General features: G+C 42.7%; 1 protein-coding gene across 1 annotated transcript in view; it reads left to right on the top strand.

Moving 5' to 3' along the window:
- Nucleotides 1-13,078, top strand: part of SH3RF1 (SH3 domain containing ring finger 1) — a 91,735-nt gene that overhangs the window by 62,552 nt on the left and 16,105 nt on the right. The window contains exons 5-10 of the mRNA XM_084856427.1: nt 244-546; nt 1,940-2,050; nt 4,788-4,945; nt 9,441-9,611; nt 9,774-10,033; nt 10,449-10,804. Of these exons, the coding sequence (XP_084712553.1) occupies nt 244-546; nt 1,940-2,050; nt 4,788-4,945; nt 9,441-9,611; nt 9,774-10,033; nt 10,449-10,804 (1,359 nt within the window). The remainder of the gene's footprint in view (nt 1-243; nt 547-1,939; nt 2,051-4,787; nt 4,946-9,440; nt 9,612-9,773; nt 10,034-10,448; nt 10,805-13,078) is intronic.

The following is a 13,078-nucleotide window of genomic DNA, read 5'->3' as shown; positions in this document are numbered from 1 at the left end:
CCTAATATCTGAATGATTGTTAGCAACATTCCTTATTTCAGGAATGTTTTAACCTTGTTGGTTCTCCCAGTCCTCTCTTTTTTATTGTCAGTTTCTGAGATGCCCTAAAAAAATATTCTTCCTTTTCTCTGTTGAAAGATATGCCTCAAATTGTCAGTTTTTATTGAAAATTCAGTTCCATTCATATGCAGACTTAAGCATGTGACAGCACTAGTATTTATAAAGTGTGTCATTGTTTTGCAGTTTAACACAACAGCAAAGCAACTGATAGAACTGGACAAACCCTCAGGTTCTGCAGTAGACTCTGGAGAAGGCACCTCTGGTGCATCCCACAGCAATTCGGTTCAAAAGCACACTGATACCAAGAAGAACACCAAAAAACGTCACTCCTTTACCTCCCTTACCATGTCCAACAAGGCCTCACAATCTTCTCAGAATCGTCACTCAATGGAAATCAGTCCTCCTGTCCTCATCAGCTCCAGTAATCCCACAGCTGCAGCCCGTATAAGTGAACTTACAGGCCTTTCCTGCAGTGCACCTTCTCAGGTAATTTGCTAGAATCGGAATACAAAGCATATCATAGCTTTTTAAATGAACAATTTAAAAGGTTGTCAAAACAAATGGAAGGTAATTGTGGATTATTGTAGATTATTTCTTCTGAAGTATGTGCAAGCAGTCATTAATTATATATAAAGGGACAATTTCCATGCACTCTGAGGTACTATAACCTGAAGACAGCTGTTCTTGCTCTTTAAATAACTGCAAGTTTTATTTCAGTTTAAACACTTTTTGTTTTTTAAAAAACAAACATGACAGAAATGTTTTGTAATGTTTTATATAAAGTAAAACAGTTTGACTTCTTATATAAGATGGAGTGTAGAGAATATAATCAATAATTTCATCTCCTGCAAATGGGGGGCAGGGAGGTATCAGCAACTTTTAGGGGTTGGGCAGGCTTATCTTAAAGATGAGGTGGCGAAGGATTGTGTAGTTTACCAGAAAACTTCCCACGTTTACTGTCACTACAAGCAGCAGCTCTCAGCTGCCCAGCGGTGTTCCCTTTGTAATTTGGGACACAATGCCCCGTGGAAATTATGCTATATAACAACATAACATTGTTCCCAGGGCATTCTTGGGTTGGGGAGAGGAATGATGGCTGTCTTCATTGTATTTTTGGAAAGTTTGTGGCTGAAATCAGGCATTTCATTGTGCAGTTACCAAACCATGACTTGGTGATCGAGAGATTGTCATAGGTTCATGTGCCCCTCGCAACTTCCTCCTTAGGCTTTTATGCCTCCTTCCCCCTTCCTTCCATGGTTTGTGATAACCATAGGTTGCTGTGATCATGATTTGGAGATGATTGGTGGTTATTGCTAACCATAGTTTAAAAGATTTAGATGTCGCAGCTTACTGTGATTAAAGCAAACTGGGCAAGGGAAGAGAGACACTTCGGTGTGTGATGTCTGAACTGAACCTTTGATTATGTTCTACAACAGCTATATCTGGACAACAGAGTTTAGCTGTATCGTATGTGCAAGTATAACAGTTGTGGGGGGGGATGCATTTTGATAATAAAACCTATAAAATGCTGTTAATGTACTAATTCAGCATCTTAAAAGTAAATGTGCCTCTGGTCTTTTATTTGTTTTTTGCAATCCTTCTAATGCTTTTAGAAAGTCCATTATAATAATAGTATTAAAAATGAACCATGTGGTCTAACACAATATGCTGTATACATTTAAGAATGGCAGTTTACTTATTTATATTAAAATATATAGCCCGTCTATCTACCTCAAAACTATTTCAGATGTCTAACAAGTACAATAAAATCCATAAAGTTAAAAATGTAATACGTTTCAGTTACTCATGGCAGTACTTATTACATTTTCTGATAAATACATTAATTCTGTCTGAATTATCTGTTTTTACATTTTAATAGGTTCATATCAGTACCACGGGCCTAATTGTGACCCCACCACCCAGCAGTCCAGTAACAACAGGACCTTCATTTACTTTTCCACCTGAAGTCACCTACCAAGCTGCTCTTAATGTAAGTATAATTTCACAGAAATTAAAATCCTTGATGTAGCTTTACCTCAATTAGTATTTGCTTTTCAGTAACTCTAGAAGCTGTATCTTCTGCAAGCTACCATGAGATGTATTGATTTTTGGTAACACTTGATTTGTATATAATGCATTTTAGCCCTTTGAAGAACAGATGTTCTGATCCTAGGGATTCTTACAGACTCTTGTGCTTTCTTAGAGTCAGCTGCCTTATCATAAACTCCATTTGAAACTTCCCTCAGCTTGAAAAGCAGTTTGTCACACAGCTCTGGGATCTGCTGTTCAAGAAAAACAAATCTTATGCCCCTGTGGAATCATGGAACTACTTTCAAACTTTTAAATTAGCATGCACGTCCATATATTGCATATTTTGAGAAATATCGAGTTGTTTCTTGTAGGATGGACATTTGTCACATTTTGTATTCGCTTTTTTAATATTAACAGATGAAAATGTCTTGAATTGTCTTATAGCTGATTCTTGCAAAGAACACTTAGAATGCCACTGAAAGTCTTGGACTATAAAGCCAGAACTATGTAATAAATAAATAAATACATGTATTAGAAAACTATGCAATAAATAAATATAAACACTTGGGCCATAGGTACACGGCCATATATTTGGTGATAACATTGCAGATTTCCACTGAGTGATGTATGTATCTGTTTCCTGACACTTTCCATTAGCTGATATGCAAACATGTATGATTGGCCACTGTGAAGTTGTTAATTGTTTCTAAGCTGTTTCAATTTGCATTGACAGAAAAAATGATTAATTCGGTTTGGTTGGGTTATTGAGCTTTATTTGCTTAATTTAATGTTTGCTAATCTGATCAGAGCTGAAAAGCATTCACAGTTCATTATCAAGGACAAAGTACTTCCTGTGTATTTATCTATCCTTTCAGAACAAAACAATTGTGATACTTGATCAGACATTACTTATGTGGGATTCAGCTCACTGGGTGGGTACCTAGAGTGGTTATTCCCTACATGGAGAGTATAGCCTCAAACCCTACAGTTAAGCTTATTATTACCACTCCCACTTCTTACTTCCTAGTTTTTAAGTGTGGCAGAAGGATAGTAACCACTAGGTTTAACGTGGCTAGAGAATAGCAGCACACAGTTTATACATTGTTGATATATAGCTTCTGGTTCTCTGAACACACCATTGAGAACCTGGGTGATGTGTTCGGCAGAAGTGTGTGTGGAAATTATGTCATAGATATAATGTGGAAGCATACTTTTCAGTTGTATAGATGACCACCTGGGCATGTTTGTGCTTGCTTTGCAGATTGCACCACAGCACTTCCTTGCTTGTTGCCATTGCCTAGTTTTATGCCTTTCTTCTGGGAATGGAAGGGTGTTTAAAATGTTTTGCCCATGGCAGGATTCAAGCCAGCAATCTCCTAAGTGTATTTGTCACTTCTTTAACAGATAGCACCACAAGCCTCCCTCTACTGTGCCTATGGCTGCTGCCTGATTCGCTGAACTTCTTGTGCGTTGGGGCATGGTGACATGATGGTGGCTTTGCTACCTCCATATCGGTGTAGCGTGTGGACGCCAGTGCTGGCACAGTCCCATTGTCAACTGTGGCAATATTTCCAGAGACACTGTGGAGATGTCTGTCATTTTTATCAATTTTTCTATTTTTCAGTTTTGTTTATTCTCCTTCCCTCCAGGGTTGAGCATGCATTAGGTTGTTGTTGTTGTTCAGTCGTTCAGTCATGTCCGACTCTTCGTGACCCCATGGACCATAGCACGCCGGGCCTTCCTGTCCTGTGCTCTCTCCCGGAGTGTGCTCAAGTTCATATTCATTGCATCAGTGATGCTATCTAGCTATCTCATCCTCTGTCGTCCCCTTCTCCTTTTGCCTTCAATCTTTCCCAGCATCAGTGTCTTTTCTATAGATGCCTATTCTGTGTGTGGAGTTGACACATGAAAATGTATTATTTCAACCCTTGCTATCTGTAGCTCAGACTCCTTTTGCAAGTGTATTTTTCCCTGGGAGGGTCAGCAGTCAAACATATAGAGAATGATCTGAGGTTTTAAAAATCAAAAGGTTAACTAACAGTGGCTCTATTGGTTGTTGGTGGTGTTTTTAAAGGAAAGGAACCCCCAGGGCAGAACAGAGCCCCATTAGAACCTGCCTGTTAAAAGGGCTGTGGCTTTCCACTGCTCATCTTGTTAAAGATTATCAGTCTTAATAACCCTGAATTTCAGAGGTTAACACTTACAAAAAAAACAAGTAAGAGAAAGTAATAACAATAGCATAGTAATTGTGCTCTGCTTTGTAGCCATGTATCAAAGGGAATTTTGTTCCTAAAGGCACGATTTGAGTAGATTGTGTTGAAATGTGTTTCTTATTTCAGCTTCTAGTTTCAAAAGCAACCATGGATTGTAGACCATTTCAAACCACTGAATTCCCTTTTGAAAGTCTTTTGGATATCTGCCAAGAATTTGCATTGAAATGTTTATATTTTAGAGTGAGGCCTTTGAACTTTTTCAATTTGTTTATTTGTCACTTAAGATTTTGTTTTGGGAAAAAGAAATACAAGCAGTTGTCCAGTTATGTTGTATCAAGGGATGGGAAAACTGGTTTATTGCTGGATCCAAGTCATTATTGGAGTGTGCATGTGTGTCTGTATATTTGTTTATGGATACAATTTGCAGCTGAATACTGGTGTCAAAATGTCATAGCTAATTTTTAACTATTATTTTATTTCTAGAATATGAATCCCCCTCTACCACCACCACCACCACCTCTCTTGTCTGCTACAATAATTGCCCCAACTTCTGCTGGACTGCCTTCAGGAGTGGCTCAAAAATCTGCATCAGGATCAACTGAGCAAATAGCACATTTGCGACCACAGACAAGGCCAAGTGTGTAAGTGAAATAGAAATTTACCTATGACTAAAATGGGGTGGAGGATCAGAACTGATAAAAGAACAAGAGTTGAAGTATTTCTGGAATACACTAGGAAATCTTTGAATTGCCAGGTGGGTTTAGAAATGCCTGGTGCATGTAAACAGGAAAAAAAGGCGACAAAGTATGATTTGATACATTACCTCTCTTAGTTTATCAGAGTTACTGCTGATAGTATTTACAGTTTTGATATATAATGTGCTTCTGCATGTTGTATTCTATGTATATGTGGAAATATTAATCATATGAAAAGTGAACCTGTTCTCTCATCCTTGAAGAGTTACAGATGACTGACAGAACACTGGCTGGGTTCACACAATCACAAAGGGGAAATAAGACACAATGGGATTAGCATAATTACCTGCGGCAGCACATCTTGTCACATTGTGCAAACCCAGCCAGGGTGGCTTGTTGCTGTGAGTAACAAGCCACCCGGAACCCTACAACAGGCTATAGGCGAGTTTGCATGTCACACTAAGCCACCCTGCGTATAAGCCGCCATGGGTTGGTTGTTCACAGAACAACCTACGGTACTCCCAGCAGATTATCAAGCGTGCTGTGTTTGTTTCCCCACTCATTCCACCTCAGTCCTTCCACCAGCTCCGGCATGTATTCTAGGTGTCTTTGCAGCAGAATTCCTTGTTGCCTCAGTTCCTACATTAGCACCCTTTCTGCAGTTGGTCCACTGGGGTTGCCAGCTACTGAGGGAAACTCCCCTCCCCTGCATCAGATCACCAAATGGAATTAAGTTTCAGAGCCCTTATGAATGCGGTACCTCATTTGCAATTCCCCCCCCCACACTCTTGCGAAAGATCACCTCTCCAGTATTTAGACCAGGATACTGATATCCATCTCTTGTCAATGTCCTTGTCAATTTCATTCTCTGTTTTGCACTTGCCTTCCTAGTGAACACCTTCTTTTAAAAAGCTGCTTCACCTTACACTGAAGTAAGAACACCTGCCTGCAAAGTGCCTTCTCTCCTCTAGCTGCCAGCCACTTTCAGCTCCCTCCCCAACCCCGATTAGATTGCAGAAATAAGATAATTTTCTGTACCCTTACAGCATTCATCAGCTTTAAAAACAACAACGACGTTATTTTCAGGGACTGGTGCTCTCTCATAAGAGTGCAACTCCACCTCTCCAATATTTAGCCAAGCAGCCCTATATTCCCCTCTTGTCAATGCCCTCCATTTTGGCGCTTCCCTTCCAGCACACCTCTTTCTTTTCTTTTTTTTAAGGCTGCTTTATGTTTCAATGAAGGAAGAACACCCACTGGCAAAGCATCTTCTCTCCAGCTGCTTTCAGTGCCCCCTCCCCACTGTCCCTTCCTGCTTTTCACTTGCCACTATTGCTAGCTGTCACATCTGCATCTCAGTCATAGAGCAGTGAGGGGTATCACTAGACATACGCAAATATCATGGCAAAGCAGAAACACAGAAGGCAAAATTGCACAAATGTCATGGCAGAACAGTAACACTGGGGGAGGGGAATTGTGCAAATCTCAAGCAGAGCAATAACCCGGAGAGAAAAATTGCGCATATCTCAAGGCAGCTGTCATTCGCTCCTGCCAACTTGTGCAGAACCAAAAATAAAAACTTGTGAAAGTATATGGGACACTCCCTGGTGTCCTTTCTTTGCTCTTTTTAGGGGCACAGGGTGGCAGGTGCTGAGAAAGGATGAGGGAGGATGGTGGTGGCACCAGCGTGATTGCAAAGAACAGCAGGGGGTTTTGCCACTTCTGCTGGGCAGCTCTGTAGCCGTTCCTGTCAATTCACAATGAAGTCACCCTTCCGGGCTTGGACATCACAACAAGCCACCATGAGTATTAACAACCCTAAAACAAGCTGTGGATTCTTAGGGAGCCTTGTTTATGAAAAATAACCACCCTGCAGAAACCGCACCAGGTTCGCAGGACATGACAACCTACCATGGCTGATCACCCATAGTTGTGTCGTGCGAACCAGGTCCATGGCTTCTGTGTGGCTTGTTATCCATAGCAATAAGCCATCCTGGGCAAGTTCACATGACACAACAGGCAATGCTGCTGGGGGCAATTATGCTGATCCCCCTGGAATGCAACTGGCATGCGCGGGGAGGGGAAATAAGCCACCGTGGCTTATTTCACCTCTGTGATCATGTGAACCAGGTCATCATCTCAATTGTGAATTATTCGTATTAAAATCAGCAGGAAGGTTAGTATTACAGGCTATACTTGCAGTTACAATGAGGCTTATATAGTTAAATTAGTGAGTGGAAGTTTGGAGGGATGGCAGAAAGCTGCTACCTAGTATAATATCTTCACACTTCTGAACTGAATAAACAGTTAGACATACATTTTTGGTTTACAACGTATGTTCTTAACATGTCTTTTTCCTTTAAAAAAAAGAGTTGTATGCATTCCTTGGGGAAGATGGCAAAGAGATGCTTGAGTTCCAAAAAGGAGCTTTTGTTCACTACATCAAGAGTAAAAATTGCATCAGTAAAAGTGCAAATCCATGGGTCAATGCAAGTAGATTATGCAATAGAGCCTGGGTTATCTTGTAACACATTTTTGAAGGGTGGTATCATGAACTTGTCCACCTAAGGGATTCTGAGCATTACCCTTTACATCGAATCTCACATATTTTGACTAAAAATGACACCTCTGCATTGTGTCTCAGAGGTAAATCACTGCCATCAGCTCTTTATAGACTGTTTATCTTCCCAAAGGTAGAGGGTCCTCATTGGGGAAAGGTAGCTCAAGTGCGTATTCAGTAAAGTCAAGTTTTTGATTTCTAGTCTCTCTAGGTACTGGGTTTTCCAGCCTCCCTTTACCCACTTCTCTTAGATCAGTAATATGCAGGCTATCCAGGCACGTGGGGCTGTATCCAGTGTTAGCATCTCTCATTTCAATGGGTCTTTTCTAAGTAGAAATAACATTGGCGTCAACCCATGGAATATAATTTAAAACTAGTCTAAGACTGCAGTCTAAAAGAATTGCTGCTCTTTAGATAGAGGGCTCCAAGATCTGAACCCTGTGCCCATCCAAGGCCCTGCAGCAGAGTGGGTAGAATTTTCAGTTAGGCAAGTTTCTTGGCCCGTCTAACTGACTTACCTTGCTGTGGATGGGGACAGGCATTGGAAAGGCTTGTGGATCCAAGCCTCTCAGAAGAAGAGCCACTGTGGGGAGAAATCCCCACTCAAATTTCCTTCCCCCACACCTGAGATCAGAGTTGTGTCTACAGCCTCAGGACTGGGGGAGGGGGGTAATCTGCACTATCCTATGAACCCTGAGATGCCTTCCTAGGTACTATACAATTACTCTGCCCAGCATGTAAGCAAAGACAGTTATTCTGATTTACTCTTAACCACTACAGCACGCTGGAGAGCCAGTGTGATATAATGGTTAGAGTGTTGGAAATCAAATTTGATTTTTGGAAATTTGATTCAGGAAATCAAAGTTCTAGTCCCCACTCAGCCATGAATCTCACTGGGTGACTTTGGGCCTGTCACTGACTCTCAGCCTAACCTACCTCACTGAGTTGTGAGGCTAAAATGGAGAGGAGGAGGAACCTGTAAGCTGCCTTGGGTTCCTTACAAAAGGAAAAAAGGCGGGATATAAATTAATAATAATACAAAAATAGAACATATAAATAATAAGCAATATTGCAGAGCTGGTTTGAATTTTTAAGAAGTTGGTAGGTTAGGATTCAGATAAATGCATAGCTTTCCACAATTCTGCTCACCAGTGAACATGCAGGGAATTTTTTCCCAGTAGACACATATAATATTTCATTGAAGGGGAAGTTCAGGATCTTAGCCATCACAAATGTTGGCTTGACTACAAAGACCAGTCAAAATTTGTGGACTCCTGCACATGCACATCAGTATCAAATATTATGAGGGATGGAAAATCCCCAGGATGGCTTTGTTTAACATCCTCCATAGGGAAAAGCCTACCCTTTTTCAAACTAAGAGTTTTCCTCAAGGATTCTTTTCTCAGTCAGATATCAGGGTTGGAGCATAGTTGTGTTTGCAACTTGGACCAACCAATGCACAAATGGGCTTCAAGGTGGACTTTCAAGAGATAAATGCAAATTGCTGAAGGTAAATGAAATCAGGAAAGGTTATTACAGCTATTGGGGTGGTAATCTTCATTAACTATCACCAATTGTTAGACATTTGATCAGTGGGGGCTTGAGGCAGACATGTGTTGACAGGTGATATGGGGTTTGAGACAGAACCCTTTGGATATCTCTTGCTGATTGGAGTCATTTCTGGGATGGACATTTCTGTGACTACATACAGTAAGGAGCTACTTCCCACATTGAATGGCACTTGGTTTCATTTTCAAGGAGCAGTCACTCTGGAAGTGAACATATGATTTGCACTTTTGAGATAGTAATAAGTGGGTAAACAGATTTCTTTTCATCCTTTAATTTAGCCTGCCGACCCTGGTGATTGGTTTTATTTTCTAGGTACATTGCTATTTATCCATACACTCCTAGAAAAGAAGATGAACTGGAACTGAGAAAAGGCGAGATGTTCTTGGTGTTTGAACGTTGTCAGGACGGCTGGTTCAAAGGAACTTCCATGCATACAAGCAAAATTGGTGTGTTTCCTGGCAATTATGTGGCACCAGTTACAAGGTATGGCTTTCAGTTGAACCCTCCTTTTTATAAAGGTAAGAGAAATAATCCAATCTGAGTATTCAGTTTTTCTATGTGGTGATGGTGGTTTGTTTGGGTAGGGAGAAGAAGGCTTTGCTGATTTAATAAAATACGCATAACAATTTGCATTATTTTTAACAGGGCAGTGACAAGTGCCTCCCAAGCAAAAGTCCCTGTATCTACTGCTGGTCAGACAGGACGGGTGGTGACCATGGTCAGTGCTTCTACTGCTGGAGGAACATTACAGAAACTTCAGGGAAATGGTGTGACAGTGAACTCCAGTGCAGTACCAACAGCTGTGGTGTCTGCAGCACACATACAAACAAGTCCACAGACCAAGGTTCTTATGCACATGACTGGCCAAATGACGGTCAACCAGGCTCGCAATGCAGTCAGAACAGGTAAAACATTGCTTCATTCCTTGGCGTAGGTTATGGTATGATCAGGACAAAAATCTCTGAAACCCCCTGCAGCTATCAATTCTAAGGATGATTAAGTATAGGTATGGGAGGAGAGTCAATGTGTTGTAGTAGATATTGTAGTGGACTTCAGCTAGGGAGACTAGAGTTCACTGGGTAACCTTGGCCTGGTCACACACGCTCTAATATGCAGGTATTATTACGATGATAACATAGGCTACTGCCATATATATTGCACATCATCTTGGAGGAAGAATGGGATATAGATGAGATAATAAATATGACCAATATGAAATTAGAGTATTTCCACGTGCTCTCTGGAGTACGTGTCTTGTGACAATTTGACAGTTGGTTTCTCTTTCAGTCTCTTGAAATATACTTCCCCCTCTTGTTGCAGTTGCAATACACAGCCAAGAAAGACCTACAGCCACCGTGACGCCAATTCAGGCTCAAAGTTCAGCATGCCTTATTCCTGCTGCTGTAATTATTCCACACCATTCTGTTGCCTCCCAACAGCTCCAACCTCAGCTTTCAAATGCTGCTGCTTACATCACAGCTGTGAATATCAACCGGACAAATGTCCCGTTGGCTTGTGCAGCAGCTTCATTAAACTCTCCTGGCTCTTCTGCATCTCTGGATGGAGATGCAAATGGGAGAATCATGACCGTTCACACTGGAGCTCCAGCTTCCCCAGAGAATACATTAGCAGCTGGAGGGGTTACTACTGTCAGTAAACCAGATAGAGATGGCAAGGTAAGCATGAAATGTTGGTTCTTCTTCATGGTCTCTGTGCAGTTCCATATACGAGTCCTCCCGCTCAGGATGTTTTTATTTATTTATTTATTTATTTCATTTCATTTCTATACCGCCCAATAGCCGAAGCTCTCTGGGCGGTTCACAAAAACTAAAACCAAACAACACACAATAAAACAATTTAAAATATATAGAACATCAAAACCACAATATAACAATACAACCACAATAAAACCTAGCAGCAGTACAGGAGTTTAAAATACAGATTTAAAACAGCAAAGCTAAAAGTATAGAAAGCTAAAATGCTAAAATGCCTGAGAAAATAAAAAGGTCTTCACCTGGGGCCTGAAGGAATACAATGTAGGTGCCAGGTGAACCTCACTAGGGAGCTCATTCCAGAGCCGGGGTGCCACAACAGAAAAAGCCCTCCTCCTAGTAGCCACCCGCCTCACTTCCTTTGGCAGGGGCTCACGGAGAAGGGCCACTGATGATGATCTTAAGGTCCAGGCAGGCACATATGGGAGGAGGCGATCCTTCAGGTAACCTGGCCCCAAGCCATTAAGGGCTTTGAATGTTAACACCAGCACTTTGAATCGGGCCCGGAAATGGACTGGCAGCCAGTGCAGCTGGAAAAGTACTGGCGTAATATGAGCTCGCAGGCCAGTCCCTGTTAACAATCTTGCTGCCCTATTTTGGACCAGCTGAAGTTTCTGGACCGTTTTCAAAGGCAGCCCCACGTATAACGCATTGCAGTAATCCAGACGAGAAGTTATCAGAGCATGGATAACTGTAGCTAGGCTATCTCTGTCCAGATAAGGGCGTAGTTGGTATACCAGCCTAAGCTGATAAAAAGTGCTCCGTGCCACTGAGTTCACCTGTGCCTCAAGTGACAGTTCTGGATCCAAGAGCACCCCCAAACTACAAACCTGATCCTTTAGGGGGAGTGCAACCCCCTCCAGAACAGGTTGAATATCACCTAGCCGGGCAGACGAACCACCCACTAACAGTACCTCCGTCTTGTCTGGATTGAGTTTCAGTTTATTAGCACTCATCCAGTCCATTACCGTGCCCAGGCACTGGTTCAGAACAGCCACTGCCTCACCTGGTTTTGATGAGAAAGAGAGGTAGAGCTGGGTGTCATCCGCATATTGATGGCACCTCAGCCCACACCTCCGGATAACCTCCCCCAGCGGTTTCATGTAGATGTTAAACAGCATGGGGGATAGAATAGAGCCCTGTGGAACCCCATGGCACAATTGCCATGGCACAGAGCAATAATCCCCCAGCACCACCTTCTGGAATCGGCCATCCAAGTAGGAGCGGAACCACTGCAGTGCAGTGCCTCCAACTCCCAACCCAGACAACCTATCCAGAAGGATACCATGGTCGATGGTATCGAAAGCCGCTGAGAGGTCCAGGAGAATCAACAGGGTCGCACTCCCCCTGTCCCTCTCCCGGCAGAGGTCATCCCACAGGGCGACCAAGGCAGTTTCCGTTCCAAAACCAGGCCTGAAGCCCGATTGAAATGGATCTAGATAACCCGTTTCATTCAAGAGTGCCTGGAGCTGTCCTACAACCACCCGCTCAAGCACCTTGCCCAGGAAGGGGATGTTGGCCACTGGCCTATAATTGTTAACATCCTCTGGGTCCAGGTTAGGCTTTTTCAGGAGTGGTCTAATTACTGCCTCTTTTAAAGCGGCAGGCACCACTCCCTCTCTCAAGGAGGAATTTACAACCTCCTGGACCCAGCCGGACAACCCCTCCTTGTTTGATTTAATAAGCCTTGAAGGACAAGGGTCAAGCACACAAGTGGTCGATCGGACTTGGCCAAGCACCTTGTCCGCATCCTCAGGCCTCAGTAACTGAAACTCATCCAATAAAACTGGACCAGACGGTGCTCTGAACGCCTCTACCAATGGAACTGCATTAATTGTGGTGTCCAATTCATGACGAATCTGAGCGACTTTATCCTCAAAGTGCTGCGCAAACTCGTCACAGCGTGCTACCGAGGGTTCCACCGTCTCTCTCCCTGGCCCAGAATGTAAGAGGCCGCGAACCACTTGGAAAAGCTCCGCCGGACGACACTGAGAAGATGCAATGCTGGTGGAAAAGAACTGCCTCTTTGCCACCCTCACCGCCACAGAGTAGGCTCGATAGTGGGCTCTTACCTGTGTTTGGTCAGACTCAGCACAAGTTTTCCTCCACCTGCGTTCTAGCCGTCTCCCCTCTTGCTTCATTGCCCTCAGCTCAGGTGTATACCAAGGAGCTGGCCGG

Source organism: Heloderma suspectum, chromosome 5 (genome assembly GCF_057233095.1).
Source record: "Heloderma suspectum isolate Gila_16-S chromosome 5, 16-S_ref, whole genome shotgun sequence".
NCBI classification, from domain to species: Eukaryota; Metazoa; Chordata; class Lepidosauria; order Squamata; family Helodermatidae; genus Heloderma; species Heloderma suspectum.
This window is presented reverse-complemented; position numbering and strand designations above follow the sequence as displayed.